The 27,099-nt window shown below is 39.9% G+C and overlaps 3 protein-coding genes across 4 annotated transcripts in view; 2 read left to right on the top strand and 1 right to left on the bottom strand.

Moving 5' to 3' along the window:
• LOC110372265 (cytoplasmic dynein 2 heavy chain 1) overlaps positions 1–7,180 on the top strand; it is a 53,331-nt gene extending 46,151 nt beyond the window's left edge. The window contains exons 69-73 of the mRNA XM_064036632.1: positions 4,358–4,575; positions 5,984–6,107; positions 6,187–6,314; positions 6,622–6,741; positions 6,977–7,180. Coding sequence (XP_063892702.1) covers positions 4,358–4,575; positions 5,984–6,107; positions 6,187–6,314; positions 6,622–6,741; positions 6,977–7,117 — 731 coding nt within the window. The 3' untranslated portion in view covers positions 7,118–7,180. The remainder of the gene's footprint in view (positions 1–4,357; positions 4,576–5,983; positions 6,108–6,186; positions 6,315–6,621; positions 6,742–6,976) is intronic.
• Positions 7,181–7,584: 404 nt separating this feature from the next.
• On the top strand, positions 7,585–10,788 carry LOC135117405 (uncharacterized). The gene is made up of 4 exons (XM_064036631.1): positions 7,585–7,609; positions 7,642–7,767; positions 10,090–10,232; positions 10,592–10,788. Exons 1-4 carry the CDS (start codon positions 7,585–7,587, stop codon positions 10,754–10,756), a joined length of 459 nt encoding a protein of 152 aa, XP_063892701.1. The 3' UTR covers positions 10,757–10,788.
• Positions 10,789–12,616: 1,828 nt separating this feature from the next.
• Positions 12,617–26,741, bottom strand: LOC110372303 (uncharacterized). 2 transcript variants are annotated; one of them, XM_021328917.3, is made up of 8 exons: positions 26,312–26,741; positions 19,223–19,453; positions 17,676–17,857; positions 17,401–17,538; positions 16,780–16,900; positions 14,020–14,145; positions 13,702–13,831; positions 12,617–13,446 (listed from the first exon to the last, which is right to left on the bottom strand). In XM_021328917.3, the coding sequence occupies exons 1-8, from the start codon at positions 26,317–26,319 to the stop codon at positions 13,294–13,296; spliced, it is 1,089 nt and encodes a 362-aa protein (XP_021184592.3). In that variant the 5' UTR covers positions 26,320–26,741; the 3' UTR covers positions 12,617–13,293. The 2 variants fall into 2 exon arrangements, with proteins under 2 accessions (XP_021184592.3, XP_021184593.3); XM_021328918.3 differs by having other exon boundaries at positions 19,235–19,453; positions 26,312–26,731.
• Between the last annotated feature and the right edge of the window lie 358 nt (positions 26,742–27,099).

Raw genomic sequence — 27,099 nt, 5'->3', positions numbered from 1 at the left:
CTTTTGTAATTCTTATTATTTTTATTTTCTTGTATTTGATATTAGAGAGGCGGTTTGCATTTGCATTATGTAACTTGGGCATGACGTTAAACTGCCTTGCATTCGACATGTACAATCGAATGTATTATAGCGGTTCTCTCCCGCGTTGTACAAAAAGTCTGCTTCGGCGAGGAAGGCAACCCACAGCAGATATGTGACGGGCTTGGCGGACTCGGCGTAGCAGCACGGCATTTGTGGAAGGCCTAGGGCGACGGTAGAGAGCGTATAGTTACCGTCGGCCAGACATATCATCCAAACTCTCCTCTAGTCGTAGCGGTTTTCCGTTCCACTAGGGATAGGAGAGAGGACAGTGTGTGCATCTGTGTTTGCGCGAACACCACTTAATATTCCTGCGCACCTGACTGCTGAAAATGGACTCCGATTACAGCTAAGTCCCGTGGCGATGGGTTGAGAGTAGAGGTCTGGTTTGATGCGAATCAGGCTTTGTCTGATGCCTGCACACGGGCGGCTCTGGGGTGTATGTATGTACGCCGTGGTCGCTTTCGTTCTGCATGGGGTGACAGAATGGATTCGGCAGCACCGGGCGACAAAGCAGCTATTTAGGGAGGCACTGCTTTCCCTGCTCAGCCAGGGGGGACTAGAAAAGTGTCCCAAAATGCTCACCCTGACCTAAGAGGGGTAGTAACCACGGCTGCCTCTGCATCTATTTATTGCGTGGTCGAAGTCCTAAAGTAAATAAAAATAAACACCATCTACCAATTTGACTTTCGGCGCGTGGAACGTTCGGACACTTCTTGATAGTGATGCCAACGCCTGTCCCGAGCGAAAACCGCCATAGTAGCACGAGAACTTCATCGCTATAATGTCGATGTGGCTGCTCTCAGCGAAACACATCTTGCTGACGAAGGGGCTGGTGGAACACGGCGGCGGGTATACTTTTGTGGAAAGGTACTGCTGCCTCTGAACCGCGGCGGTCTGGTGTTGGTTTTGCTATCAAAAACCATCTTTTGAGGCATCTTCAGGAATATCCTGTTCACATTTCTGACCGCGTGACCACACTGCGCCTTCATCTTGACCATAACAATTATCTTAATGTCATCAGTGTCTATGCTCCAACGCTGGACAAGTCTGATGACATCAAGGATAAATTTTACGAGGAACTGACACATTGTCGAGCGCGTACGCCCCAGTGAACAGATCCTACTGGGTGATTTTAATGCCAGGGTCGGGCGGGACTACGAAGCCTGGCCTAAAGTTTTAGGCAGACACGGTACAGGCAACATGAACAGTAATGGCCGACTGTTGCTTAGTCTTTGTGCTCAATTCGATTTGGCTATTACGAACACTATGTTCCGACTTCGCGCCAAGCACAAGACAACGTGGATGCACCCACGATCAAAACACTGGCATTTGATTGATTACGCAATTGTAAGACAAAGAGATATTTCCCAAGTCCAAATAACCCGCGTAATGCGAGGAGCACACTGTTGGACTGATCACCGGCTTGTTGTCACTAAATTGAATCTTTGCCTACGTCGTCCCCGCAGATCAGGCAGAGCGAAGCCTGCGCATTTCAACGTAGATTTGCTTCAGAATCTCGGGACTAGACAACAGTACGTAGAAACCTTGGCTAGTACGCTTCCATCACTAAGAAACGGTGCGAGGGATGCTGATGCTGAGTGGGGAGCTTTATCTTCTCATATTCTGGACACCGCTAAAAGTACTTTGGGTCTTAAAGTCCGTAAGAACGAGGACTGGTTCGATGAGAATGATGAAGCTCTCATGGCTGCAATCGGCAAACACCGTGCCCTTCTTAGGAAAGTAGCGGAAAAAGCAAGGCAGAAGTGCTGCAGAGATAAATAAGAGTGACCTGGAGCTGCGGAAACTAACTAGGGAAATAAAAATCGGTGGTGGCAGGAAAAAGCTCGGTATATGCAGTGGCTCGCTGACACTAATCAGCTCGGAGAGTTCTACGGCGGTTCGAAAACTGATTGGTACCAAAAATTCGTTGAAGGTTCCTTTAAAGTCCAAGGACGGTAATGACCTTCTAGAATCCAAAGACGCCATTTTAAAGCGGTGGGCAGAACACTTTGTTCTTTGCTTAATTGTGATCGAGCAGATCTAGAATACATCAGTTCGATACCTCAATTACCTGTAGAAAATCTGCTGGATCAGCCACTGTCACGTAACGAAATTGTTCTTGCTATTAAACAACAGCCAAACAATCGCGCGGCAGGCATGGACTCTTTACCGGGAGAATTGATCAAATATGGTGGTGACGAGTTGCATTCCGCCATTTATGAACTTTGTCCATTTGTGGGAAACGGAACGTATTCCAGCAGATTTCAAAGTCTCTCATCTGTGCTCTGTACAAAACAAAGGCGACCGTTCTGACTGCAACTCCTACCGCGGTATTTCTTTTATCAGTCCCTGGGAAAGTCTTTGCTAGAGTATTACTGAACCGCCTAATGACCCTATCTGAAAGATTTTGCCGGAAACCCAGTTTGGCTTCCGACCTGACCGTGGTACTTGTGAGGCGATTTTTTCATTGCGTCAACTACAAGCCGTGAACAGGGGCGACAGCTATACCTGTGCTTCGTCGACCTTGAGAAGGCTTTGACAGTGTGCCTCGAAGCCCTCTGGATAGTACTGAATAAGTTAGGATGCACGGATAAATTTGTAAGGCTTCTGAGACTCCTGCATGATGGCATGGAGTGCTGTGTCGCTGTCGATGACGATCAGTCAGACTTCTTTCCCGTTACCTGTGGGTGAAGCAAGGGTGCGTGCTTGCTACACTGTTCACGTTGTACTTTGCAGTCGTAGTACGCGATGCCTTACAATTGTCATCCGATGGAGTTCGCATCCGTTTCCGCACCGACGGCAATCTTTTCAATCTAGCCAGGCACGCACTAAAGTATCGTATGCCCTGATCACCGAGATCATGTATGCTGACGATCTGTGTTTCGTGGCGGAATCCCCAGAAAGCCTGCAACAATTGATGTCCAATTTTCACGAGGTTTGTCAAAAATTTGGCCTGAAGATAGTGTCAAGAAGACGGAGGTTATGTCCTGGACAATAACGGTCGAGACACTGACTATAAGACTCGGTGAGGACTCGTTAAAGCAGGTCGATAAATTCCGTTATTTGGGGAGCACATTAACATCGAAGTGCGACCTTGATGTAGAGATCAACAGCAGAATCGGTGCTGCTGCTGCAGCATTCGGCAAGTTGGATGCCAAGGTCTTCCGTTCCCATGATCTTAAACTGGCTACAAAATATCGGTTTATATGGCAATAGTATTGCCTAACATCTTATACTCTGCTGAAACGTGGACTGTGTACCGCCGGCATATCCGCACACTAGACCAATTCCACCTCAAATGTCTACGTAAAATACTTAAGATCCGATGGTCTGATCGTGTGCGAAACACCGAAGTGCTGCGACGAGCCAATGTCGGTGGCATTGGGCTTACCTTATGCGGCGACAGCTTAGATGGTGCGGTCACGTGTCACGTATGGCGGAGGAGCGAGTGGCTAAGCGCATCTTTTATTGCGAACTAAAGGAGGGCAAACGAAAGCAGGGCGGACAGTTCCTCCGATATAAAGATGTGCAAAAACGTCACATGAAAAAATGTGACATTGAGCCTTCGCAATGGGAAGGGCTAGCAGCCCAACGGCCTGATTGGAGAGCTCTAGTTAGAAACAAAGTTTCTGACTTTGAGGAGCGTCGTCGGTCAGAGCTTGATTCTAGACGCGACGAACTGAAAGCCCGACCACCCGCGGCAATCAGTTACAATTATGATAATGGTGTGCTCACATGTCCGCAATGTGCGCGGACCTTCTCAAAGAAGATTGGCTACTGTAGTCATATGCGAGCACACCAGCGACAATTATCTGTACGGAGTTGAGGCAGTCGCCGTGACCGAAATCGGTCTGGAGTCATCATCATCATCATCATCATGTAACTTTATCAGTACACTATAGTTATGTAACAGTACATTTTACTCTTTTAATAGAGTGTCCATGGAGTTTCTTGCCGGCTTTTCTCCATTAGACCATCTTTTGGCACCGTACAACTAGTGTGACTTTTCATAAAAGCCTGCAAAGGCCTATTTGAAATAAAAACACTTGTGATTTGTGGGATGTGACCCTTACATGTATACAACCCGTGCCGATAAAGAATGGGATTAGAAATCGCGACAGCTGTATTCAACTCTCGCTCATGTGCTATAGTGTATGAGCGAGGAAATAAGCTGTCGCTTGTCGCATTCTAATCGGCACATGAACTCTCTTAACTCCCTTATTGTCTTCCTTATGTACTGCCCTCATAACACTCCGTTTGTCGTCGCGCTGGTTAGGTTGGTCGCAGTGGTACGCGTGGGAGTGGGGCGAGGCTACGGCGGGCGCGCGCTGGGTGCGCGGCGGCGGCGGCGAGCGCGCGGCGCGGCGGCGCGCCGCAGCGCCGCCGACCAGCGTGCTGGCCGCGCTGCAGCGCCTACTCACCGACGCCGCGCTGTCGCCGCGCTGGAAGCCCGTGCCACTCACTGTGCCGCTACCCTTCACTACATCGCTGAGGGTAAGTGCCCACTTATCCACCTCAGCCTCGATTCTGCTCATTTTACTTAAGCGAAATACTACTGATATCCAACTGAGATCCAATCACGACTCATTTAAGATTGAAATGTATGTGATATTCCGCTATGTTTGCTTTTAAATATATTTATTATTTAGGTATTTAGGATTGCAATATGATTGTAGAGCAAACTACCATTTAGACCAAATAGCAGACCAATAGCAAACCAATGAAATGTCATTGAAATACGATTGGTCTTATATTAGTAGCAGAATGCCCGCTAAGGTTAAAACGGCTATTGCGATTCAATTTTTATTCAATGTTGACATTTTTTACTAAGCAAAATCGTGCCCCTGCCAGTAGCGGCGTAAGGGGGGGGGGGCGGAGGGGGCGGTCCGCCCCGGGTACCACGTCTCGGGGGGTGCCATCTCGGTCGGCACATATCTGCATGACCAGGATGGACGGGCAGAAGGGACAAGTCACTGAGGGTGCCATTCTAATCTGCAAAGCCTAGGTTCACTACCAGTCACTGCACGCTATTAAAATTTTAAACAAAACTACAACAGTACATGCGTCGAGGCGGCACTGAGAGGGGTGACATAGTCCGGCTGTCACCCCTTTCTTGTTTTTTACCGGATTACTTAATTCCTCAAAGTTATAAAAAAAATCCGCTCGCTTCGCTCGCGGTTTTTTTATACTTTCTCATTTATTCTGCGCTAACTCTTTGAGTCCTCAATATAACAAAAAGTTAAAGACGCTCTACGCTGACGATTTCTAAGCTGTTTAGGAGGTGGAGGACTTTTGTGTCCCAAAACTCAATAAATTTCGCGCTCGCTGCGCTCGCAGCTTATTGACTTTCCACTGGTTTTTTTTTCAAACTTGTTTGAGTATTTTTGTGTTGCAAGACTCAAAAATTTCGCGCTCGCTGCGCTCGCGGCGTCTTCTCTTTATAGGAGTTTTTTTTTTCATACTGTTTTGGGTACTTTTGTGCCCCAAACCTAAAAATTTTCGCGCTCGCTGCGCTCGCGACTTTTATACTTTACGGCGGTTTCTTTTAAACTCGGTCTGGTACTTTACTGTCCCAAAACTCAAAAATTACGGGCTCACATCGCTTTGTAAGTTTGCAGTGATCTGTCTCCGGGTTCTTTATGGTAAACCTAGCAAAAAGCATCATGAATGAAATCTACACGATTTCTAAGTACTTTAATTTACAATTTTAGTCCGTGATTTATATTTTGTCATTTGGGGGTCAATAGGTAGTCCGCCCCGGGTGCCACCCGATGCTACGCCGCCACTGGCCCCTGCACATTTGTAAATGTATTTACATTTGAAAACAAAGTTATTTTCTATTTATCACCGTTAATATCATGTGAATCAGTACATTGCATCACAACTTTGATTCCCCATTTAGGATTATACCGTTGCCTTCGACGCGCTGCCTGACATCGACTCACCGCAACTGTTGGCTCTGCCGGCCAACTGTCGCGTGGCCTGGGAAAAAAATGCCGCCAATGATATCGTCACTAGACTTAAAGGTACCTAGCATTGGTAAATCGGCTGATATGTTATATCGTCAACGTAAAAGTGCTTTACAATGGTCGTTTCTCTTTGCAGAATTGAACTCCACAGTCAGCGTGGTCAATAAGAGTGATAATATAACACCGTTGAAGGCGCTCTTGTCTCTATGGAAGAAACTTATGTCAGGAAGTCCGTTCATAAAAGCAGATTATCAAATCGAAAAGGTGCGTATGCGAACATTTTGTGTTTAACCAATAAGTAAGGTATGCATACTTATCATTGTTCGCACGATGGCAGTCGTTGACTTCTGCTGGGAAAGCTTGATGGCGCCATCGCATTAGAGGCAGTATGCGACACATCTTTTCCACACACTTTTTTATGGGTTTTGCATGGGTGTCCATAAAAATATGTGAACAACGCATAACGTTATTTTGGCAACCGGCACTGTAAATGCGCCGTATGTTCAAAACGTGCCGTGTTGCTCGCGTCGTGTAGTATAAAGGGAGTTAGTGTAAATGTGTGTATTCCCAGGCGGGCAGCGGCTGGTGGTGGTGCGTGTGCTCGGGCGAGGCGCGGGACGCGGCGCGCGCGGCGCGGGTGCTGCACGCCGCGCTAGCGCGAGCCCATCTGCGAGCCACACCCATGTTGCACGTCTGTATCAATCGACATTTACCAGTCTCTTCTGATATACCTTTGTTACTTCCTAAACCTATTTTTATTTGGGTAAACTTCTATGCTTATGTACTCCCCGTATTAACTTCTAAATGTACTCTCCCTTATGTACGAATTTACAACCATATTTGATGGATGAGCCCACAACCTTTTTTGAGCCCTTGCATACGCTTCATTTTCAAAAGGCAACGTAAAATAATATTTATCTGTGTAGGTGAGCGATGAGTGGCACATGTTGTGGAGCGGCCCGAATGCAGTGGACGCGTATGTTCGCGAGTTCGCCTTGCGAGCCCGCGCCGCACTCTCGCGCCTCGACACTCCGCTCAGCGACAACTATATGCCCACAGGTAGGTAGCGCTTATTAGCCGGAGCTGCGGGATTGTTCGAAAAAGTTATCGCGGCCCTGGTACATAAAAAGCCTTCAAAGGAACACGATTGATTTTAGTCAGTAAAAGTCTGACATTCCCTCACCGCTGCTTACCCACAGCGGGAGGTCATTTGATGATTTATTCCATCCATAAAAAAGGTAGCGCTTATTGGCTGCCCGCACGCCTCCGATATTTAATCGGTCACCGATTTTTTGTAGCAGAAAAAAAGAACACACTGGTGCAAAACCTAGTGCAACGTATCCGTCCTACAAAAAATCAGTCGGAAACTTCTAGCCAGAACGCCCTACAAAAAATCGGTCCGACGTTGGGCTCGCTTACCATTGAGGTTGATTTAGTATTGTAAGTTAGCAAATGCAGCATGTAAAATTTTCCCCTTTTGAAGTCAGTCTTACCCTTTGGATAATTTATACCTCACTTACGTAGTCTACTACGCATGGCAAAGTACACGAAAAACATAGGTATGTTGTAATATTTGTATTGTTCGATTCAGAGATAGACCTACGCTCGTTCTTGCGTCCGTCGCGCGTGGTGTGGGCGCTGCGCGTGCACACGGCGGCGCGGCTCGCCTGCAGTGTGCACGCGCTCACGCTCTCCGTCAAGTGGAATTGGACCGAGGGTAAGCATTGGACAACATGTTACCTAAGTAACTAAAACTAACATTTATTTTATGACTGGCTAAAAGAAATGTTAGTTTTAGTTTTGTCGTGTGCGTTCGCGCAGCGGAATGTTGTTGAATTTAAAGATTTTAATTATGCAGATAATTAGTGTAAGACGTCCTATAATTGTGTATGGTAAATAAAAATTTGTGTATGCAGCCATTGTGGAGAAATTCACCAAAAACAGATTCCGCTGGGCGAACGTTGGCGAACGTTGTCCTGGCGGAACACAATCCATAGACTTTAGAAGAAAGAGATGTGTCCGAAAATTAGTGTGTATTTGTGTATAATTGATTATGTATGAATGAAATCAGTGCATGCATAAACTTCGGAGAAATTCAAGTTTCCGCTACGCGAACGTTTGGCCATTAGCTAGTTTTCATATAAAGCGCTTACATAGAGAGCTGTAGATTTTTACATACGTTGTTTTGAATTTGTTTATATTTGTTTAAAAACAGATTTAGAAAAGTCGTAGGGTTTAAAAGATAAAAATATAAACGTAAAATACACTTATTAGGTCTTCTAAGTCGTCTTAAAGTATGCAGTTTGGGGTCTAGATTTTCACGTTCACACAAACCTTGTAAGTGTCTCCAACATGTTGCCAAGTATCAATGATGTTCCGTTAGTAATTAAAAAGTTATAGGATATTTTACCATGAACAGATCACTGTTTACAAAGCAGTCGAATATCACGACGTTCTAAAGGAATTGCATGGTAAAATGTATGCCAATAATTAGTTTAATCATTCAACTATTCACTTGCAAAATTTCATGTCATTTAATTCAGTAATTAAAGAAAGACAATTATAATACTGACGGAGCATCGAAACCCTACATAATCCGACCAAGTTCGGATAGCTACAAAAAAGCGGCCGTGCCATTGTCTAAGCAACGTTCCTAACTTGGAAGGTTAGTATTTATTAATATGGCACAGTTGCGTACACAAGCGTTAGGAAAAAAAAACAATTGTATTTCTTGATTGAAAAATATTTTTTTAATAATAATGCCACTATCTACGATAAAAATAAATCTTCAATTAACAAGTACTTCTCTATTTAAATATCCGTGTACAAAAATATTTTTATTATTATTACTTACATAAATTACTTAACTACGTGATTAAAAATAACGTTAATAAACGTTACGTATTTTAACTAAAATGTCGCAGGTAGTGGCATTATTATTAAAAAAATATTTTTCATTCAAGATATGCAATTGTTTTATTTTTCCTAGCAGCGCATTGTGCACCTGTACCATATTAATAAATACTAACCTTCAAGTTAAGACGTGCTGCCTAGAACGGCTGCATGTAACATTTCGTTCGTCTCAGACATCATCGTCTATTCTTTTCAATTATGGATAATTTCAGTTCTGGTATTATTTGTTGAATGTTGTCGTGATAATCTGTTCCTCACTGTTTTACAGTCTAACAGGGCTATCATTATTTCTGTGAACATGGTACGTATGAACTTCACTTTGACAAATAATAAAGTGTATTTTTGTTTATATTTTTTTCTTTTAAACCCTACGACTTTTTCTAAATCTGTTTTTAAACAAATATAAACATTCAAACTCTCTATGTCGCACTTATATAGCTGAAAACTAGCTAATGGCCAAACGTTCGCATGGCGGAAACTTGAATTTCTCGAAGTTTGCATTTCATTCATATCAATTATACACAAATACACACTAATTTTCGGACACATCTCTTTTTCTAAAGTTTATGGATTAAAAAGTTCCGCCAGGACAACGTTCGCCAACGTTCGCCAGCGGATCTGTTTTTGTAATTTCTCCACATGGCTGCATACACAAATTTTTACACCATACACAATTATAGGACGTCTTACATATCTGCATAAATAAAATCTTTAACAACCTTCGCGAACGCACTGATTTTGTCATTTTATTTTCATATTTTTTTGTCTTTGATTGATCTTTTTTCTTTGAATTTCGCATATTGTAGATATGTGTCAATACATACAGAACACACTGTAATACCTTTTATTAAAAAGAAAAGTAACCATTGAGTTTCTTGCCCATTCTTCTCCATTGGAAACTACTTTTGACTTTCATAAGTGCTTGTAAAGGCTTAAATGAAAGTAAATGATTTGACATCACCGTCGCCCGTAGCCGTTCTAATATTCTGTCTATGTGATGTTTTGCTTACTAGAGTAACTTGAGATAGGTATGGGGCTAATGCCAAAATTCGATCGCTAGTAAGCAAAACAACAGATGAATAGAATATTGTTGAAAAGAACCGTAAATGAAAAGATTTCGTTTTAGGCGAGAGCACGGACGGTGGGGTGGTGGTGCTTGGGCTGCGGCTGTGCGGCGCTGTGTGGGCGGGCGCCGCGCTGCAGCCGAGCACCGCCGCGCAGCCGCCGCACGCGCCCGCGCCGCCGCTGCTGCTGCGCTATGTGCTGCAGGTGAGTCAACAATGTCACGCTAACCGTCACTTGCACAAAGCTCCATTCAAGTTAAAGCTTCTTTAAATCTATTGCTCATTCCCTTTGTCAATAAGATAAAAAGTGTTAGCAATAGATTAATGAAGCTTAAATTTTAATGGAGCTTGTGCAAGTGACGAACTAGCACGCCAAAATACGGGTGTTCGAAGAAGCTCGTGACCTACGTGCCTTATTATAACATCTCCGCTCATCCTCCCTTCCTCCGTGATGTGTGGGGCTGGAAGCTATTCAGACTATTTTTGTTCAGTGTTGATAACATACAAAGGAACTACAAGCTAACTGTCAGCTTGAGTAATAGAGGATTTGTGTTGATTTGTCAGGAGGGTGATAGCATAGCGTGGGAGCGCAGCGCGGAGGTGCCGCTGTACGCGGACGAGTCCCGCGCGGCGCCGGTGCTGGTCGCGCGGGCCCCGCTGGCGCCGCACTACGAGCCCGACGCCGCCGCGCTGCACGCGCTCGCGCTCTTCATCGCCGCGCACGACTAGACCGAACACGCCTCATGCCGACCACCACTGCACACTATGTAGTATTCTAATTTTAAGTTCATTCATTTTAGCTTAGACATTCCCAATGTTTGTTGTGCACCATCAATTTCATAAATATTGCTTGAACAGCTGTTTTTCTTATTTATTAATAGAATACCTACAACCAAAAAATGTTATCTTCATTTTCGATATTCGGAGATCCCACTACAAAATCACTACATGCATAAGATAGTAGAAGTGGACGGGAGAACCCATTTTTACCGGCCCTTCTAAAGATCAGAAATACAATCTTAATTCGTCTAAGTATATTTGTTAATATAAAAAAAGAAAACATCAATTATTTATGTACATATAACTTTATCCACAAGAAACTTAAATCTCATTTAACTCATTAATGAATAGTGAGACAACAGTTCATTAATGACTTAACGTTAAAATTAACAAAACAGTGTGTAACTTTAATAAGTGCTTCACAGCTTTTAGTTATACACATATCTAAGTAAATACGAGCATTATATAAAATATAAAAGAATCAGGCAGTGAAATTAAGAGTACTATTCGTATTTCAAAATCGTTTTATACAAACTTGATAGTAAAATATTAAATAACAAATGCAATACATATTAGGTAATAGAACATTACTGAACAGTATAGTACAACTAGCGTAGTATTAAAAAAATATATTTTGCACATTTAACATACTGAAGTAATTCACTAGAAATATAACACACTTATGAATCGTAAAAGAATAAAACATGCAAAACAAATTAACTAAAATAATAATTGGAAGCTATTTACGTTGCACACTCGAATACTTTAACATAAGATATTAGTTACCAACACTGGTTTCAGATAAATGCTAAAAAAATTATAACGATGAAAATCTGATCTAAAATCAACAGACGTAATCAAAACTCAATTATGTTTGCATTCTCCAAGGTATAAAATAATGCCGTTTTAAATTCTGTACATCACACCAATATAAAATGCTCAGTAACATCAAATATTTATTGTAATTTTAAATTCAAACGGAGTAGATTTATCGATCTATTCGGTTGCTTCAATATCTGTCTGATTTTTGCAAGTAATTACAATCAATTATATCTTATTAAAATCGATTTATTGCTAGTTCCACAAACTGTAGAATGTTTCTTTGCGCAATAGGGCAATAAAAATTGCAATTTTAACTATATTATCACAACTGTTAACACGGCACACAAGTTCTTTCTTTAAAATTGATATACCTATGCATATTTATTTATATAATTATAATACAAAATATTTGTGTTAATCCACAAGACAAAGTGCCGCATGGTCATTGGCATTTTATGGCTCACGCACGTCAGGACAACATCTCGGAGGATTATAACTTTTGCCAAAGGGTATTGAAATATAGCTTGTACGAATACGAAAAAAATAGGAATGTTTAAATGACGCGCGTCGACGAAACGGCAACGACCATGCTCTTTCGCATTTATTCTGAACAATATTGTATTTAATTAAATTTGCCGACAACTAAAGGAACTTCATTTTTACGACATTTCTCTAATAGAATTAACTATTTCCAAAACATTGTATCTTGATAACTTTTAAGCCTTCAAAGCTTATATTTAGATATTATGCGAAATAAACTATTACATTATATGTATATTAATTTCAAGAGCTAAATTATTCAGTGGTATTTTGAGCCCAACGCATTTCAATTTCTAAAGCCAAACAAACACCTTATATTCGTACACATCTGAATCACACCTACAAAATCCTATAAGTATAGTTTCTTAAACGACTTGTAGCAAAAGATCCAAATATTTTCTAAATTAATTTAACTTGAGCAAGCAAGTATAAATAATGTCTTTTCTCTCTCTCTCTCTCTCTCGATCGTTTAAGCAACCAACAGTTAGCGTTACTAAGATTTTCATTACATTATATTGCTGAGATCATGAATTGATCGCACAGATCTCGAACATAAATTTCTATACGCATATAAAACTACATCACAGTAAATTGGGTAAGAATCCTTACAAGGCACCTTATTAATATCAATCTAGAATTGATATACATACCTACCTACTGCTAAATGTCGTTTTTTTTACTTTTCCTGATTTTTTTTTGTTTTTTTTTTTTCAAAAAAATTATAAAACTAAAATATTGAAATGACACAAATTGTTACATTATAACGACGATAAGGCTAACTACTTTAAATGATAAATGACGCGTTCCTTAGAGGAAAACGCCGTATTATACAGACTAGTATGGCTTTCTACAACAACATGGTACAGCAAACAGCAAAATTTAATATTTGCTAATTAAACTTTGTAACGACTGACGACTTCGTGTAAAATAGCCATTCGAAAATAAGTCATTTCCTATAAATTACATTTAGCACAGTTAAGTACAACTGACAAGGAGAGGTGCACGGCATTTTAAGTATCTAGTAACTTTAACTATTATTTTACAAAGTACATAGGATTTATTTGACTACAACGAGCACCAGTCAACATGAGTCGTACTTAGGACGAGTACAAGGCGGAGTGGCGTTACTTGTTGGTGTTAATTTGCACCACATTGGTGATCTGCGTGATGAAGCTGTACGGCGGCCCGCCTTGGCTGGGAGATGGTGAGCGCGGGTGACTGCTCTGACTGCTGTCGCTGCACGAGTTGTTCTCACGATTTCGGTTGTTGACAGAATCCTAAAAACAAAAAAAAATAGTTCAAGCGTGCTGTTGTAAGGGACGAGGGTGCTGAGTATCAATGTGGAATGCAATAATTGTCTTCATGTTATAAAACTATAGTTTATCAAAAGTAGCGTTTCTTGGGTTGCATCACGCCACATTACACTCAAAATGAAACTTAGGGATTGATTAACGTGAGCTATACAAGACTTATCATTCGAGTCTAATGTTGTGAATGAAAGTGAGTGAGCGTATAAGTGAGTAGGTACTGACCCATCGCACACAGAGGCGCTTGGCTGGCGAGGGCTCGATGAGCGTGGTGCTGCGCGCCGCCGCCAGCAGCGCCGGCAGCGCCGCGCCCGCCTCGCCCTCAGCGCCGCCCGAGCTGCCCGCGACCACCACGCTGCACCAACACATAGTACACATTAGTCAAGGGAATCACTTACATATCAATAAGGGATAAGCATCGACCTTCCAAACACCCTAAGTATATAAATTAACAGCACGATCAAGCCATTTTTAATATCAGTTGTGCCAAAAATATAAAATATAACCATTCTTGTTAGAAGATATACAATGAAAGCAACATACTTGGCATTGACATCTCCATTACTGGTGGAGCCGCCGGGTGTCCACGGGCTAGGAATCGTGTCCTCATCCTTGACAGGCACGGTCATAGTCTCCGTCTCAGTATATTCCGGCAGAGGAGACTCAGGGCTACAAACAAAATAATTTATAAAATAAAAATATGATGACGACACTGTTCTACTACTTCGATAAATTAGGAAATGAAACAAATGTACATATGCAAGAACAATATCATTGATAATAAATAAATTATCATTATTTATCTGTTGTACCAAGGCCAGGCGTTTTTGGTGAAATCGAAATATGTATCTATGTACTTGATTGATATAAGATTAACGGATCGAAAGGATAAGTGAGAAGCCTTATCGTGAGAATTCCTTATTGACTTCCTCAAATAACTATATTTGCTACTACAACTAATATAATTCAAAAAGTGTAATATAGCACAAGAAGCAACACTCGTGTGAACATTGTTAAATTGTGAACAGACGTTTCCTCTACGTGTGCGTTCGCGCAGCGGAATGTTGTTGAATTTAAAGATTTTAATTATGCAGATAATTAGTGTAAGACGTCCTATAATTGTGTATGGTAAATAAAAATTTGTGTATGCAGCCATTGTGGAGAAATTGACCAAAAACAGATTCCGCTGGGCGAACGTTGACGAACGTTGTCCTGGCGGAACTTTTTTTAATCCATAGACTTTAGAAGAAAAGAGATGTGTCCGAAAATTAGTGTGTATTTGTGTATAATTAATTATGTATGAATGAAATCAGTGCATGCATAAACTTCGGAGAAATTCAAGTTTCCATACGCGAACGTTTAGCCATTAGCTAGTTTTCATATAAAGCGCTTACATAGAGAGCTGTAGATTTTTACGTACGTTGTTTTGAATTTGTTTATATTTGTTTAAAAAACAGATTTGGAAAAAGTTGTAGGGCTTAAAAGATAAAAATATAAACGTAAAATACACTTATTAGGTCTTAGTTCTTAAAGAATGCAGTTTGGGGTCTAGATTTTCACGTTTACACAAACCTTGTAAGTGTCTCCAACATGTTGCCAAGTATCAATGATGTTCCGTTAGTAATTAAAAAGTTATAGGATATTTTATCATGAACAGATCACTGTTTACAAAGCAGTCGAATATCACGACGTTCTAAAGGAATTGCATGGTAAAATGTATGCCAATAATTAGTTTAATCTTTCAACTATTCACTTGCAAAATTTCATGTCATTAAATTCAGTAATTAAAGAAAGACAATTATAATACTGACGGAGCATCGAAACCCTATATAATCCGACCAAGTTCGGATAGCTACAAAAAAGCGGCCGTGCCATATGTCTAAGCAACGTTCTTAACTTGGAGGGTTAGTATTTATTAATATGGCACAGTTGCATACACAAGCGTTAGGAAAAAATAAAACAATTGTATGTCTTGATTGATAAATATTTTTTTAATAATAATGCCACTATCTACGATAAAAATAAATCTTCAATTAACAAGTACTTCTCTATTTAAATATAAGTGTACAAAAATATTTTTATTATTATTACTTACATAAATTACTTATACGTGATTAAAATAACGTTAATTAACGTTACGTATTTTAACTAAAATGTGTAGATAGTGGCGTTATTATTAAAAATATTTTTCATTAATGTTTTGTTTTTCTGCTTGTGTACAACTGTACCATATTAATAATAACTTCCAAGTTAAGAACGTTGCTTAACATGGCGACGCCTTTGTAGCTATCGAACCGGTCGTGTTAGTTTCGATGCAGTACTGAATTTAAACATGATGATGAAGATTAATTATTAATGATTTACTATATAATCAATCGTATTCTTTAAACGATCTGTTCAATGATATCTATCTAACGGCACGTCATCGACCGATGCCGGAGACACTTGGTTTGACGTGCCGTACTTTAGAAACTGAACCTTTGTTTTCTTTTATTTTTACAACACTTTCTGTTCAAACAAATATAAACAAATTCAACAATATAAACAATTCAGGCTGGCGTTCGGCAAATCCAAGTTTAGCTGCACGCTTCTTCAAACAATTATACAATAACGCTTTTTCGGACGCCTCTTCAGCTTCAGGGTATGGATTCCGCCGGAATCTGTTAACAAATCATTTTATTATACTGGAATCTTATAATTATGCATAATGCAAATTCAACAACATTCGCGAACACACTTCTACTTTAGCAGAAACCATCTTTACCAGTAACGTAAAATAAAAAAGAACAAGCTACATGATGGAATCGTGTTACTATGAGTGAGCACTAGATTGTGGCTTACACTAACGCTGTCTCGCACCGTTCCTCATCGAGCAAGAACTATTCTGGTTGATACATAAATAGTACGGTTTTAAAGCAGATTGAGACTCATGTGCGTCAGTGCAGTGGTAGTTATTGGTATAAGATACATGACGCAGCACAATACACCTAAAACTTTGTGAAACACAAAACTTTACATAGATGTGATTAACATTCATTCTTCCTATGAATGAGAGGAGGTCGTAGCCCTGCAGTGGGACAATAACCAAAAAAATCCCAAGTCTGCAAAACTTGTGCAATTAATATTTTACAGATAAACTAGGTGCTGGATAGTCCCTAATGACTGACCTGATGACAGTCCATTCCTTGGAAAGACCTGTTAAGATAATTTGATAAATAATAGATCGAAATGTAGATTTTTTTTTCGTGATGACGTCAAAGAAAACTAAGCTACTAGATTTAAAATTAAATTTTGTCAACATACCTTGGAGGTGGCAATTCCCGTTCGTAAATGGGTTTCTCGTAGACCCTGGCGGCCTGGTTACCCGCAGACTCCCGCGAATCTTGCGGCCGTGGGGACGGCGAGTGCTTGATGAACTGTTCATCTTTAACAAACAACATATTAGTATAACTAACCTTATGACAAAATATTTAAGAAGGCGTTTGGCTGTTTTGATGTAAAATATCATGACAACAAAAGAATGCTGAAACACACAGCCTTCATAAATAGCTCGTCAGTTTGAACAAGATACCATGGTATTCAGGTGCACAAACCACCCAGGTACATATTTGCTTAATTTGCTGCACTACGTAGGTAACAACCCAAAAAAAAACAAATTTTCAGGTAATAACCAGTTTTTTTTATGGTAAATTTAATAATCAAATGGCTGCTCCCGCTATGGGTTAGCAGCGTGAGTGAGTGTAAGACTCTTACCGACTAAAACCCATCATGTTCCTTCGTAGGAGTTTTATGTACAAGGGCTGCGGTAACTCTTTCGGACAATCCTGAAGCAGGTAATAACTAACAAGCTGAAGTTAGCTTTTCGAATATTATGCAAATGCTTAGCTTGCTAAGATTGACATAGAGCTACAGCTATAAACTAACCTTCATTATAAGATGTTGGCTCGAGATCAGTGTAAGCTGGTGAAAGATATGGCGCCTGCGGCAGCGGGTTGTAGGGCGGCGGTGCTTCGGGAGCGGTCGCCGTGATGCGCGCCGTCACGGTACTAGACTGGTTCGAACCTGAAATAATCACAGGAACGAACCTGTTGTAGGATTAAATAGCACACAAAATAAGGCATTGTTCCTGTTAAAGCGAACGTGTCGCTTCTTGTTCGTGACAACAGAAAACAATGAGTCTTCTCAGTAATTGTACTTACCGGCAGTCTTAAAGATCTCGGGATAGCGAAGTAGATATACGATAATGCCCACGACGACCACTAAGAACAGCAGTATCGCGATGCTGATGAGTAGCCACACGTAGGACGGCGTTCCCTCCAGGTCTGAAGTGTCAGGGGGCACGCACTCCGCGTTCACGTTCCCCCGCGGGTCCACCACCAGCCTGCGAGAGAGAACACGAACTTTAGTTGACGTCACAATCTTAAGGGGTCTACACACCAAAGCCGCTGGCCCGGCGGCACAGCCCGGCGGCACGACTGCCGCGGCATGTGGTGTTCTAGTAATTGTCCAATACTCTATGAAAGCCGGCGGCATGATTGTACAAAATACGGCCGGCGGGTTGGGCCGCCGGGCTGTGCCGCCGGCATCAGCGGCTTTGGTGTGTAGACACCTTGAGAAAGCTGCCGTATTAAAACGACACACAAATCTGTCGGTACCCACAGACCTGCAGTATGATAATTTCATATCACCATGAACCAAGTACTTATCCATCCAAAATTAGCCAAGCAAATTCAGACTGTAGTCAGCCAAAAGTGTCAAGACTGGCAAATACTCAAGCATGTGAGGTTTGAAACATAAGGAAATTCTGATTCTGCACGGACTTTCCCACTTCCCACTTACACCAATACATGACCACATTTCGCGATAATTCCAGTGTTGCAATTGATGCAGAATTTCAGTGTCTCTAAAAATAAGTATAAAAACCCTTCTTCAAGCGTTTATTGTGCGTCATACTCAAAAACACTGAACTTGGGTTAGATAAAGTTCATTGTGTAGTAGATAATAAAATATGCGAAACAAGGTGAAGTTTGATTTGAATAGCAACGCGACTTCCTCAAAGTCAAGTCTTGTAATATTATTTACCTATACAAAGTCGTGTTAAAAAAACTGGTATGAATATTGAATAATATTGCGCAACATTACATGATGTAGGGTAATCGAGTAATATGACAATAATAATAAAATAACACGTGTAATAAATAAGCGCTAGGTATTCTAATAGTCTTCGTCACCGTGTCCATGTTAAAAATGTTTATTTTATAATTTTATTCCGAGTATTGGTTACTGTCTCAGTTTGTTTATCTAACTAAAACATCAATTCGTTATCTTTAACCCTGTAACAGAACGCACGCTTGTACAATACAGACGTCAGCTAATTAGCGTGACACATCTAACTCGCAAGTAAATTATCACATCCAACACCAAGTACAGCCTGTAGGTAGATAAGTATAACGTAAAACAGTAAAGTAACTAACCCGCGTAGAATAAACCATTTTGAGGCCCATCAAAAACAGTATTAGGTACTCTGATTTACGATCATTCTAATTGTTTTGATATTTTTTCATCGAGTACTTCTTCACTAATAAGTTAGCTATTAGTGAAGAAGTAGTTATTTATTCATCATCAATGACAGGAAGTCCATAACCAGAAAGATTTTCAAATTTTTCAATGAAGTACATATATGATAAATGATATCAATGGGAAAAGCCAAAAATATGTTAGTAGCAATGAAATGACGCGGACTGACCAGTGTACTAACCCCTTGAAACAGGAGCCGCATTCCGCGACGGATTTGATGCATTTAATGGCCGCGAGAGGGGGTTCCCTCTTGAGGTCCTCGCAAGAGAGGCACTCCCGGCAGATTTCTGTGCCGGTCTCGCAGTAGTAGCCTTCGTAGCAGTGCCCCTCTTCCTTGCAGGACACCGGCTGGCCATGCACCGGCAAGCACAGCGCCGCTGCACATAGCACCAGCAGCGTTCTGAAACAAACACACCAAACGTCCAAACTTAATGTTTCTATTCAATGGGGCCCTTGCGACTTAACAATTATTAAAAATGTAATCTGTTTACAATTTAAGAACTGAGTCATTTGTTTTGGGAAGTCGTTGTGTAGTCTCATACCTAAGGCTAATAATATGTTAGTAAGAGGTAGTCTGAAACCAGTTAAAGTAAAGTTAGTAAGCGGAGGCAAAGTCAAATCATCACGATATTTATTTATAAGAAACTTCATAATTACAAAAGGAGCGTGATGACGGTCAAAGATGCGTAGGGCGTAGGTAGTCCGTTTCGTCTAATTACCGGAATCGTCGCGCCATTTGATCACAATTTCTAAGAACAGATGACCGGTGTGACCAGTAGGACGATTTACTCGATTGATAACATATGACCGCTGATTTTTATGAGTCATGCAGAAACAACAATCGTAATCCTAACTTAGCATAACTTTGTTCGTTTAATTGACCAAAAACAGTTCATGGAAATTAAATAAGTACTTAAAACGTGCTCACGTAAATAATTATGGTTTAAATCCCGATTAGAATATCAGATACCTAAGAAGCTTTTTAATTTTATCGTATAATCAAACTAGCTAACTAGTTCCAGACAAGTTAAAAATCTCAATGTTCAAAACCCACACTGAAAGCAGAGTGAGAGATGCTGTTCATACGGTCACCTATGTGCGAGTAGCTCAGCGCAGACTCGTCAGTCGCTTATTCACCGGACTATTTTAATTTATTCTAAATACAAAGCACGCCCGCAACAGACCGACCTGCTTCAAACATCCAAATTGGAGATGACGCAATCTTTATCTAAAACATACGATTATGTAAAATACCTAATTGATACATAATCATTAAAAAGACACATTTTGTGCAGGTCAATGACTCGATGAAACTAGGTAATGGAGTTATTTATCAATTCAGTTTTTAAACGAAATCGAAATCTGTACGAACATTAGTAAATTAATTTTACTACGCCTTCGAACAAAATAGAGCCTCTGTAGAGTTATATTTATTTATCCGATACATGATGCGTAGTTACCACTACGCAATTAATTGTAGCGATGCAGGCATTAGTAATTAAATATGTAACGCAATGACAGACAAGAGAAATCCTTTGTATAGCGCGATTATAACACGTGCACTGCTGCATCTCATTAACTATTAATAAAAAGTTTGAGTAACCAAGTCACTGTTATGTGTATGTGTGTTATAAGTGAATGATCGTGCCCTTTCTAGCCTATAGTTAATGTAATCTGTGCTATAGTGCCTTTCTAGATAACTAATTAAAGCCGATAGATTGCTACATGTTAGGGACCCGACTTAAATTGAGTATGAAAAGCTAATGATGAAGTGGCTGGCGAGGATCAGAGGAAAGTCGAAAGCCTAGTAACTTTTGGTCAAATGCAGATGCCATAATATGAAAGAGAAGCATGAAACCTCGAGAGGCGACCAATGTCGTTAAAAGAACAAGGAAAATGCAAATTCTTATTCTCGTGAAAGGTGCAAATGTTATGTAGTTGACCTTGAAAATGAAAGCACCGTTAGACGGATGCGATACCATGTTCAAGGTCTTGGGTGTCTTACGATCAACACAGATTACTTACCGACTAAGAATTTGTAATTAATATCTTGTTTGTCCCTCCGGGAGTTTTGACTCATTTTATTTTAAATCGATTACTAAGCTATAAAAATCTTAATATCTATTGACCTTGGCTCACTAACGAGTAGGCACAAATAGGTAGAAGTTCCTCAGTGGGAGGGCATGAGGCTTAATATAACACGGACATTTGAATGTGGACAGCTAGAGAAACAAAACAATTGAAATAAGAAATACCTATGTAATCTAATAAGCTACACTAAGAAGACATAAACGCACAACAATTTGACCTATTTTGACCCAAAATTTGGTCTTGAACCAAAGTTTTCGGGTCCTTTTCATAATTAGCCTTTCTGTTATCTGTTTACGTTTGCAATAGCTACTTATTTATTACCCATTGGTTTAGTTAGAAAGTTTTAGCTTTTCGATAATCTAATTATAAAAAGTAACAATTATTCATCAAAAGGGGTAGTGGGAAAACATTTTCTTTATTCATGTGTCTGAGTGGTCTGACAAAAATAAACGTATGATTTTAACAGAAATGTACACAAGAAAAAACAAGGAAAACTGACTAAAAGTCACACTGACTCTGGAAATACCCAGCAATTCAGTTTCTGTAATTTTTTTCAGATTCTTCAATTGATATCCGGCAGCCATCGCATGATTGCGGGAATAAAAATTAGGTTAAGGCCACTCGTTCGACACTGACTCAGAATTAGTGCACAACAGTGTGTAGCTGGTGCTTCCATAAGAGGAGCTAGTGCTAAGTAACAAGTGCACGACCCGATCGGATCGATGAACTGTCACAGCAATTTACATTCGAGCCTTGAAAAGCTCTTACAGCCTCTGTACTAGATGTAATTTGAAGATAGTTGACCGTCGTTAGGGTCATTTACGTGTAGTCTTTTAGAATTCAGAAAACTAGATTGGATGCCGACCCCGATATGCCAAGCTTTAGCTTATTTCCTAGGTATGATGGTCGTCGCAGTTATCCATCCATAGAAATATATCCATGACCACACTAAAGCAAAAAAAATTCGGTATACCCCTGTCTCTAACCTTTCGCGTATGAGAAATTTTACTTTTGTTTTTGTTAGGATGCACTAGCCGCTTGCCTCCAGTTATGTGAAATAGGGAATGAGTCACGATCCGGTTTGCGAGTGCCAAGCGCGGTGTGATACGATTGAAAAGCAAAACGAACGAAATTGAAACAAAACAAGTGCGAGAGCAGGACGGACTGCCGATACTCGCATGTAGGACTTACAAGGGAATAAGTCGCAAGGACGAAGGATAATGATACTTATATCAAGCTGCACAAGGTTAAATGATTATGGGTGACGCAATAACGTGCAATACTTATTTATTCCACCTTTACTAGACTGAAAGATAAATAGAATTTTTGAGGCTGAACACAAATCAGAATAGGTAACTCTTTGTTGTCTTCAACAATAAGAATTCGGCGATCTTTAGACTTTATTCCATGTACAAATATCAATGGATATTGAAAAGGTTAATTAATTTCAAAGCTCAATTAGATAGGTAATTATGAAGTAGTACCCTTACTTAGCTTCCTTCTCCGTGTGAGAGGAGGCCTGTGCCCAGAAGTGGGATAAAAAAGGCTGCAACTAACTAACTAACCCTTACTTAGGTAGGTATATCATAACGGTGAAAGTGAGTTTGAACTCTGTGAGACGGCTATTCCTATCGATAAGGATAAAGTATCCCAGCTACAGAGATAGGAGACTCCTGGTAGTGGAAGTACTATGAACTGCCCAGGAGAAGTGGACGAGATCCTGAGCGGAATCTAGCAAGTCTATATTTTTCTACTAACGAGTAGGAACAGTAAATAAAAACCGGCCAAGTGCGAGTCGGACTCGTGCACGAAGGGTTCCGTAAATTACAGTTAAATCAACCTATCTCAAAAACTATAAGAGATACTTTGATCAAACCAAAAATCGTTGAAAGAGTTAATTAGCATGCATCACCTCTATTTTTTTTTAAATTTTATACCCCGTAGTTATAAAAATAGAGGGGGGGGGACATACTTTTTACGACTTTGAGAGCTGATATCTCAAAAACCGTTCACTTTAAGAAAAATGTTTTTTAGAAAACTTTATATCATTTTAAAAGACCTTTCCATTGATACCCCACACGGGTATGTACATCGAAAAAAAAAATTTCATCCCTCAGTTACATGTATGGGGGGCCCCACCCCAATTCTTTTACTATTTAGTGTCATATTTTTGTAGCGGTTCATACAACACATATTCCCATCAAATTTCATCACTGTAGTACTTATAGTTTCCGAGTAAATCGGCTGTGACAGACGGACAGACGGACAGACGGACAGACGGACAGACGGACATGACGAAACTATAAGGGTTCCGTTTTTGCCATTTTGGCTACGGAACCCTAAAAAGCACAATATACATTAACACAGGCCTATTCTCGTGACAGGTTTTAGAATTTTTGGATTCCCCGAACACGCAAATATGAAGAGTCAGATGTTGCTACCCAAAGCTGGGAAACTGCTACATGGAACTCGGAGATGACTACGTTCAGTTCCGTGGGCGGCAATACTGATTAAAAGATGATGAATCGATGATTTACTTTAAATGTTTATAGAAAGAATTTATGATAGATACTCATATACTCATGATTGATAAGTTTTTAACAATTGCAGATATACCTATGTCATTTCTTTCTTTGCCAATATGTTTATTTATTAAGTTATTGGCAATGCGTGTCTGTACATTACGCCCTCTTAAAATCTCATCTTGAACTAGATGCAAACCTTGGAAAAATAAACAAAGAATAGAATCCTACCACGATATTCAATAAAAAAAGCATAAGGATATTGTGATTAATAGCCAGGCTGAAGTTAGATTAGATAGCGAAAAGAAAGGCGTAGACGCGGCGCGGGAGAGAAGCCAGATGGATAAGCCAACGACCACTGATCATTGTTAGAGGACGATGTTTGACTGCGCATTTTGTTGAATGATGCGTTTTCAGTACCTATTTATTTTTATAGCGGCAACAATAAGCCATGCCATTTTAACCATGTCATGTCATGGTTTTAGAGATGTTCGTCATCTTTCCCCCGAAGACGACTCACTGATCTTCTTTTGTTCTTCGGCTAAACCTTTACGTAAGGAACCCCAAAAAATAATACTGAAACGCCGACATAGTTTTGTAAAGCATATAAAGCATAATACATACGGATCCGCCTGCCTATTGAGCAACTGCTGAAATTTAATGAAGAACAAACGAAGATACGGATTTAACTGTTATCTGAGCGATCCATGAGCCAGCAGCTATGCCTGCTAGGTAGATGCGTCAGACAGATCCGTATTCGGTATGTTTATGTCTTTAGGCAACCAGGCACAACCGTACACTGTTCCTCTGACATAAAAAAACCGGCTAAGTGCGAGTCGGACTCGCGCACGAAGGGTTCCGTGCCATTATTTACAAAACGGACAAAAAAATCACGTTTGTTGTATCGGAGACCCCAAAATATGTATTTAATTCTAGTTTACAGTATTAATTGTTATAGCGGCAGCAAAAATACATCATCTGTGAAAATTTCAGCTCTCTAACTATCACGGTTCATGAGACACAGCCTGGTGACAGACGGATGGACAGAGGAGCGAAAACAATAGGTTCCCGTTTTACCCTTTGGGTACAGAACCCTAAAAACGATCTCAAGATAATAAGAGTAAGATCTAATATCTGGAAAATGTGGTCAAATGATAATTGCATAGTGAAGAGGGAATTTTTACTTTTATCCAATCGCAACAAAGCAGAAGCTCTTTGTTATGTTCATAAGTCTTTGATGAGATAACAGAATGAGTCATGTCTTGCAGAAATCTCATAATGGGCAACGGGAGGTAAAAAATCCATAAAAACAATTAGTTCATGGACTTAGGAAGACCTAGGCTCTAACGCCCAGTTTTACCAGAAAGCAAGGAAATGAAAACCTGGGGTGTAAAGAGGCTCAATTGTTACCAACTATCTCAAAACGGACCAGTAGCGATATAACCTTGTCATAGCACCAAGATATAACGGGATGTTAAATGTCTTGGTGAGAGCTGAGTAGCAATATCTCTGAAGTTAAAATATATTCCACACTACACTCTACAACACACATAACCAGGGCAGAGAATGGGTGAACTGAAAACTGAAAAGGTACACAAAGTAGGATACATGAAAATTCTTGCTTCATGGTTAAAGGAAGTTTTGTAGGCAATCTTCTCATAGCCCACTCATGTTGGTAAATGTTACAGTAGCTACTACAAAACTCTGTTAGAATTTAGCTGTAGAAAAAAATATAGATGGTCTTATTTCACAATTTTTTGTAGGTAGTTATGAAATTAAATAAAAAATCTCATACTCGTCAGCTGTGTAACCTAAGCTCATAAATAAACACATGTCATATATCTTTTAAGCAATATGTACTGGGCTAGATTGTGAAAAAGGCTAGTACCTAATTTGTAAAGAAATTTAAGTAATTGACATCAACTTCAGATCATACACATTACTGTTTATTACATAATAAAAACATTTGTTAAGGACAATAATAGAAATGATAGCATACCCTCTTTTTTAAGCAAGACTTTCAGTCAGTTCCTAAAAAGATGACACACTGACCAGGAATGGACTGTTTCTCACTCTTCAGTGACTGACACATAAATTATTTTGGAGTGTTAATACTGAGCTTAGCGTATGTTAAACATTTCTGTATATTCCCTACCTATTTATCGTGATATCACCAGTATCCAGTAGAAACTCCCCAAACCTGGATAAAATATTTCCTATGTAACCCAGGGATAGTGTATATCCTTCATAGCAGGGGAAGAATTTTTGAAACCGGTTCAGAACTTCTTGAGCTTTCAGGGTACAAAAAACCTCTTTACAACATTAATGTATGAAATAATTTTAGACAACATTGCTGACATTGCATGCATTAACTTAAAGAGTTCCCAACATAAGTTTTATTATAAATGAGAACTTTTTGGTCCACTCTGCTTTTGCGCTAATACCATCCCATGATGACACTGACCCAATTCCCTACAAATCAGCTAGAAACTTCTACACAAGCTTGAGATAATATAAATATCACATGATAGAAAATAATTATATCCCTAACTTATTCTTTAATAATATCTTAAATTACCAGTAAATAATATAGTTAGGTGCGAGAAATAACAGTGTACAGGTAAAAACCAATAAAATTTACTTACCTCAACATTTTTGAGTCTATAATTTGTTCCTGTCCAATCAAGTCACAACTGTCTCTGGCATGCAATTAAGCTCCGGTATGCACATGTGATTGGGAAAAACACAATACACTGGATAATTAAACTAAACCCTCTCGGTTACAGAACTTTACACCACTGCACAACTTCGCGAAACTTATGATAAAACGAGTCTGTCCATAATGATGCTCAGTCGGCGAGGGTTTTATACAGGACTTACTATAGCATATAAATAATAATTCGTCTTTAGCTAAATTATTTGCAATACGCATGAGGCTACCGACACGCGAAACCGAAAACTTCAAACTGGGAAATGACATGACATTTAACATATTTTGGTAAACAACAACGGAGTAGAAGCCGCGAAGTGAACAGGTTGCGACTTGTACTTAGCTATCTGTCTCTATTTATTTGGATACGACAGAAAGAAATAACAAACAGATGCTCAAGCCTGAAGCTTGCTACAGGCAGAACACCCAATCAAAAGCAGCATCTATTTTTCTGTTTGACAGACAACAAGTTGAAACAAGAACCCAATGTTGTCGACTGTAAAAATTAAATTAAATGTTTATGTGTGTCGGTTTTATTGTTTTATGATTTTCAAGCTAATTGAAAAATGAATGAGGTAAACAACTTCATGATGGCTCAGAAACTTCTTACAATTTAAATTTTCTCGAAGTATATATCACATTAAAAAGTTAATGCATTTACATTCGCAATGAAATAACTTTCGGAATAAACCAAGGTCATCCAAAATTACTTTTAAGTTTTTA

Source organism: Helicoverpa armigera, chromosome 10 (genome assembly GCF_030705265.1).
Source record: "Helicoverpa armigera isolate CAAS_96S chromosome 10, ASM3070526v1, whole genome shotgun sequence".
Classification (NCBI taxonomy): Eukaryota; Metazoa; Arthropoda; class Insecta; order Lepidoptera; family Noctuidae; genus Helicoverpa; species Helicoverpa armigera.
The sequence above is the reverse complement of the archived record's forward strand: the minus strand, read 5'-3'. Positions and strand labels throughout refer to the sequence as shown.

What these genes read in the sequence shown, in the direction of transcription:
- LOC135117405 (XM_064036631.1), top strand. Translation starts at nt 7,585, where the DNA reads ATGGCAAAGTACACGAAAAACATAG. An exon ending in CAAGTGGAATTGGACCGAGG is followed by an intron (nt 7,768 to 10,089) that starts GTAAGCATTGGA and finishes ATTTCGTTTTAG; the next exon opens with GCGAGAGCACGGACGGTGGG. An exon ending in TGCTGCGCTATGTGCTGCAG is followed by an intron (nt 10,233 to 10,591) that starts GTGAGTCAACAA and finishes TTGATTTGTCAG; the next exon opens with GAGGGTGATAGCATAGCGTG.
- LOC110372303 (XM_021328917.3), bottom strand. An exon ending in TTCAAGGGGTTAGTACACTG is followed by an intron (nt 17,858 to 19,222) that starts GTCAGTCCGCGT and finishes TCTCTCTCGCAG; the next exon opens with GCTGGTGGTGGACCCGCGGG. An exon ending in GCCAACATCTTATAATGAAG is followed by an intron (nt 16,901 to 17,400) that starts GTTAGTTTATAG and finishes TGTTTGTTAAAG; the next exon opens with ATGAACAGTTCATCAAGCAC.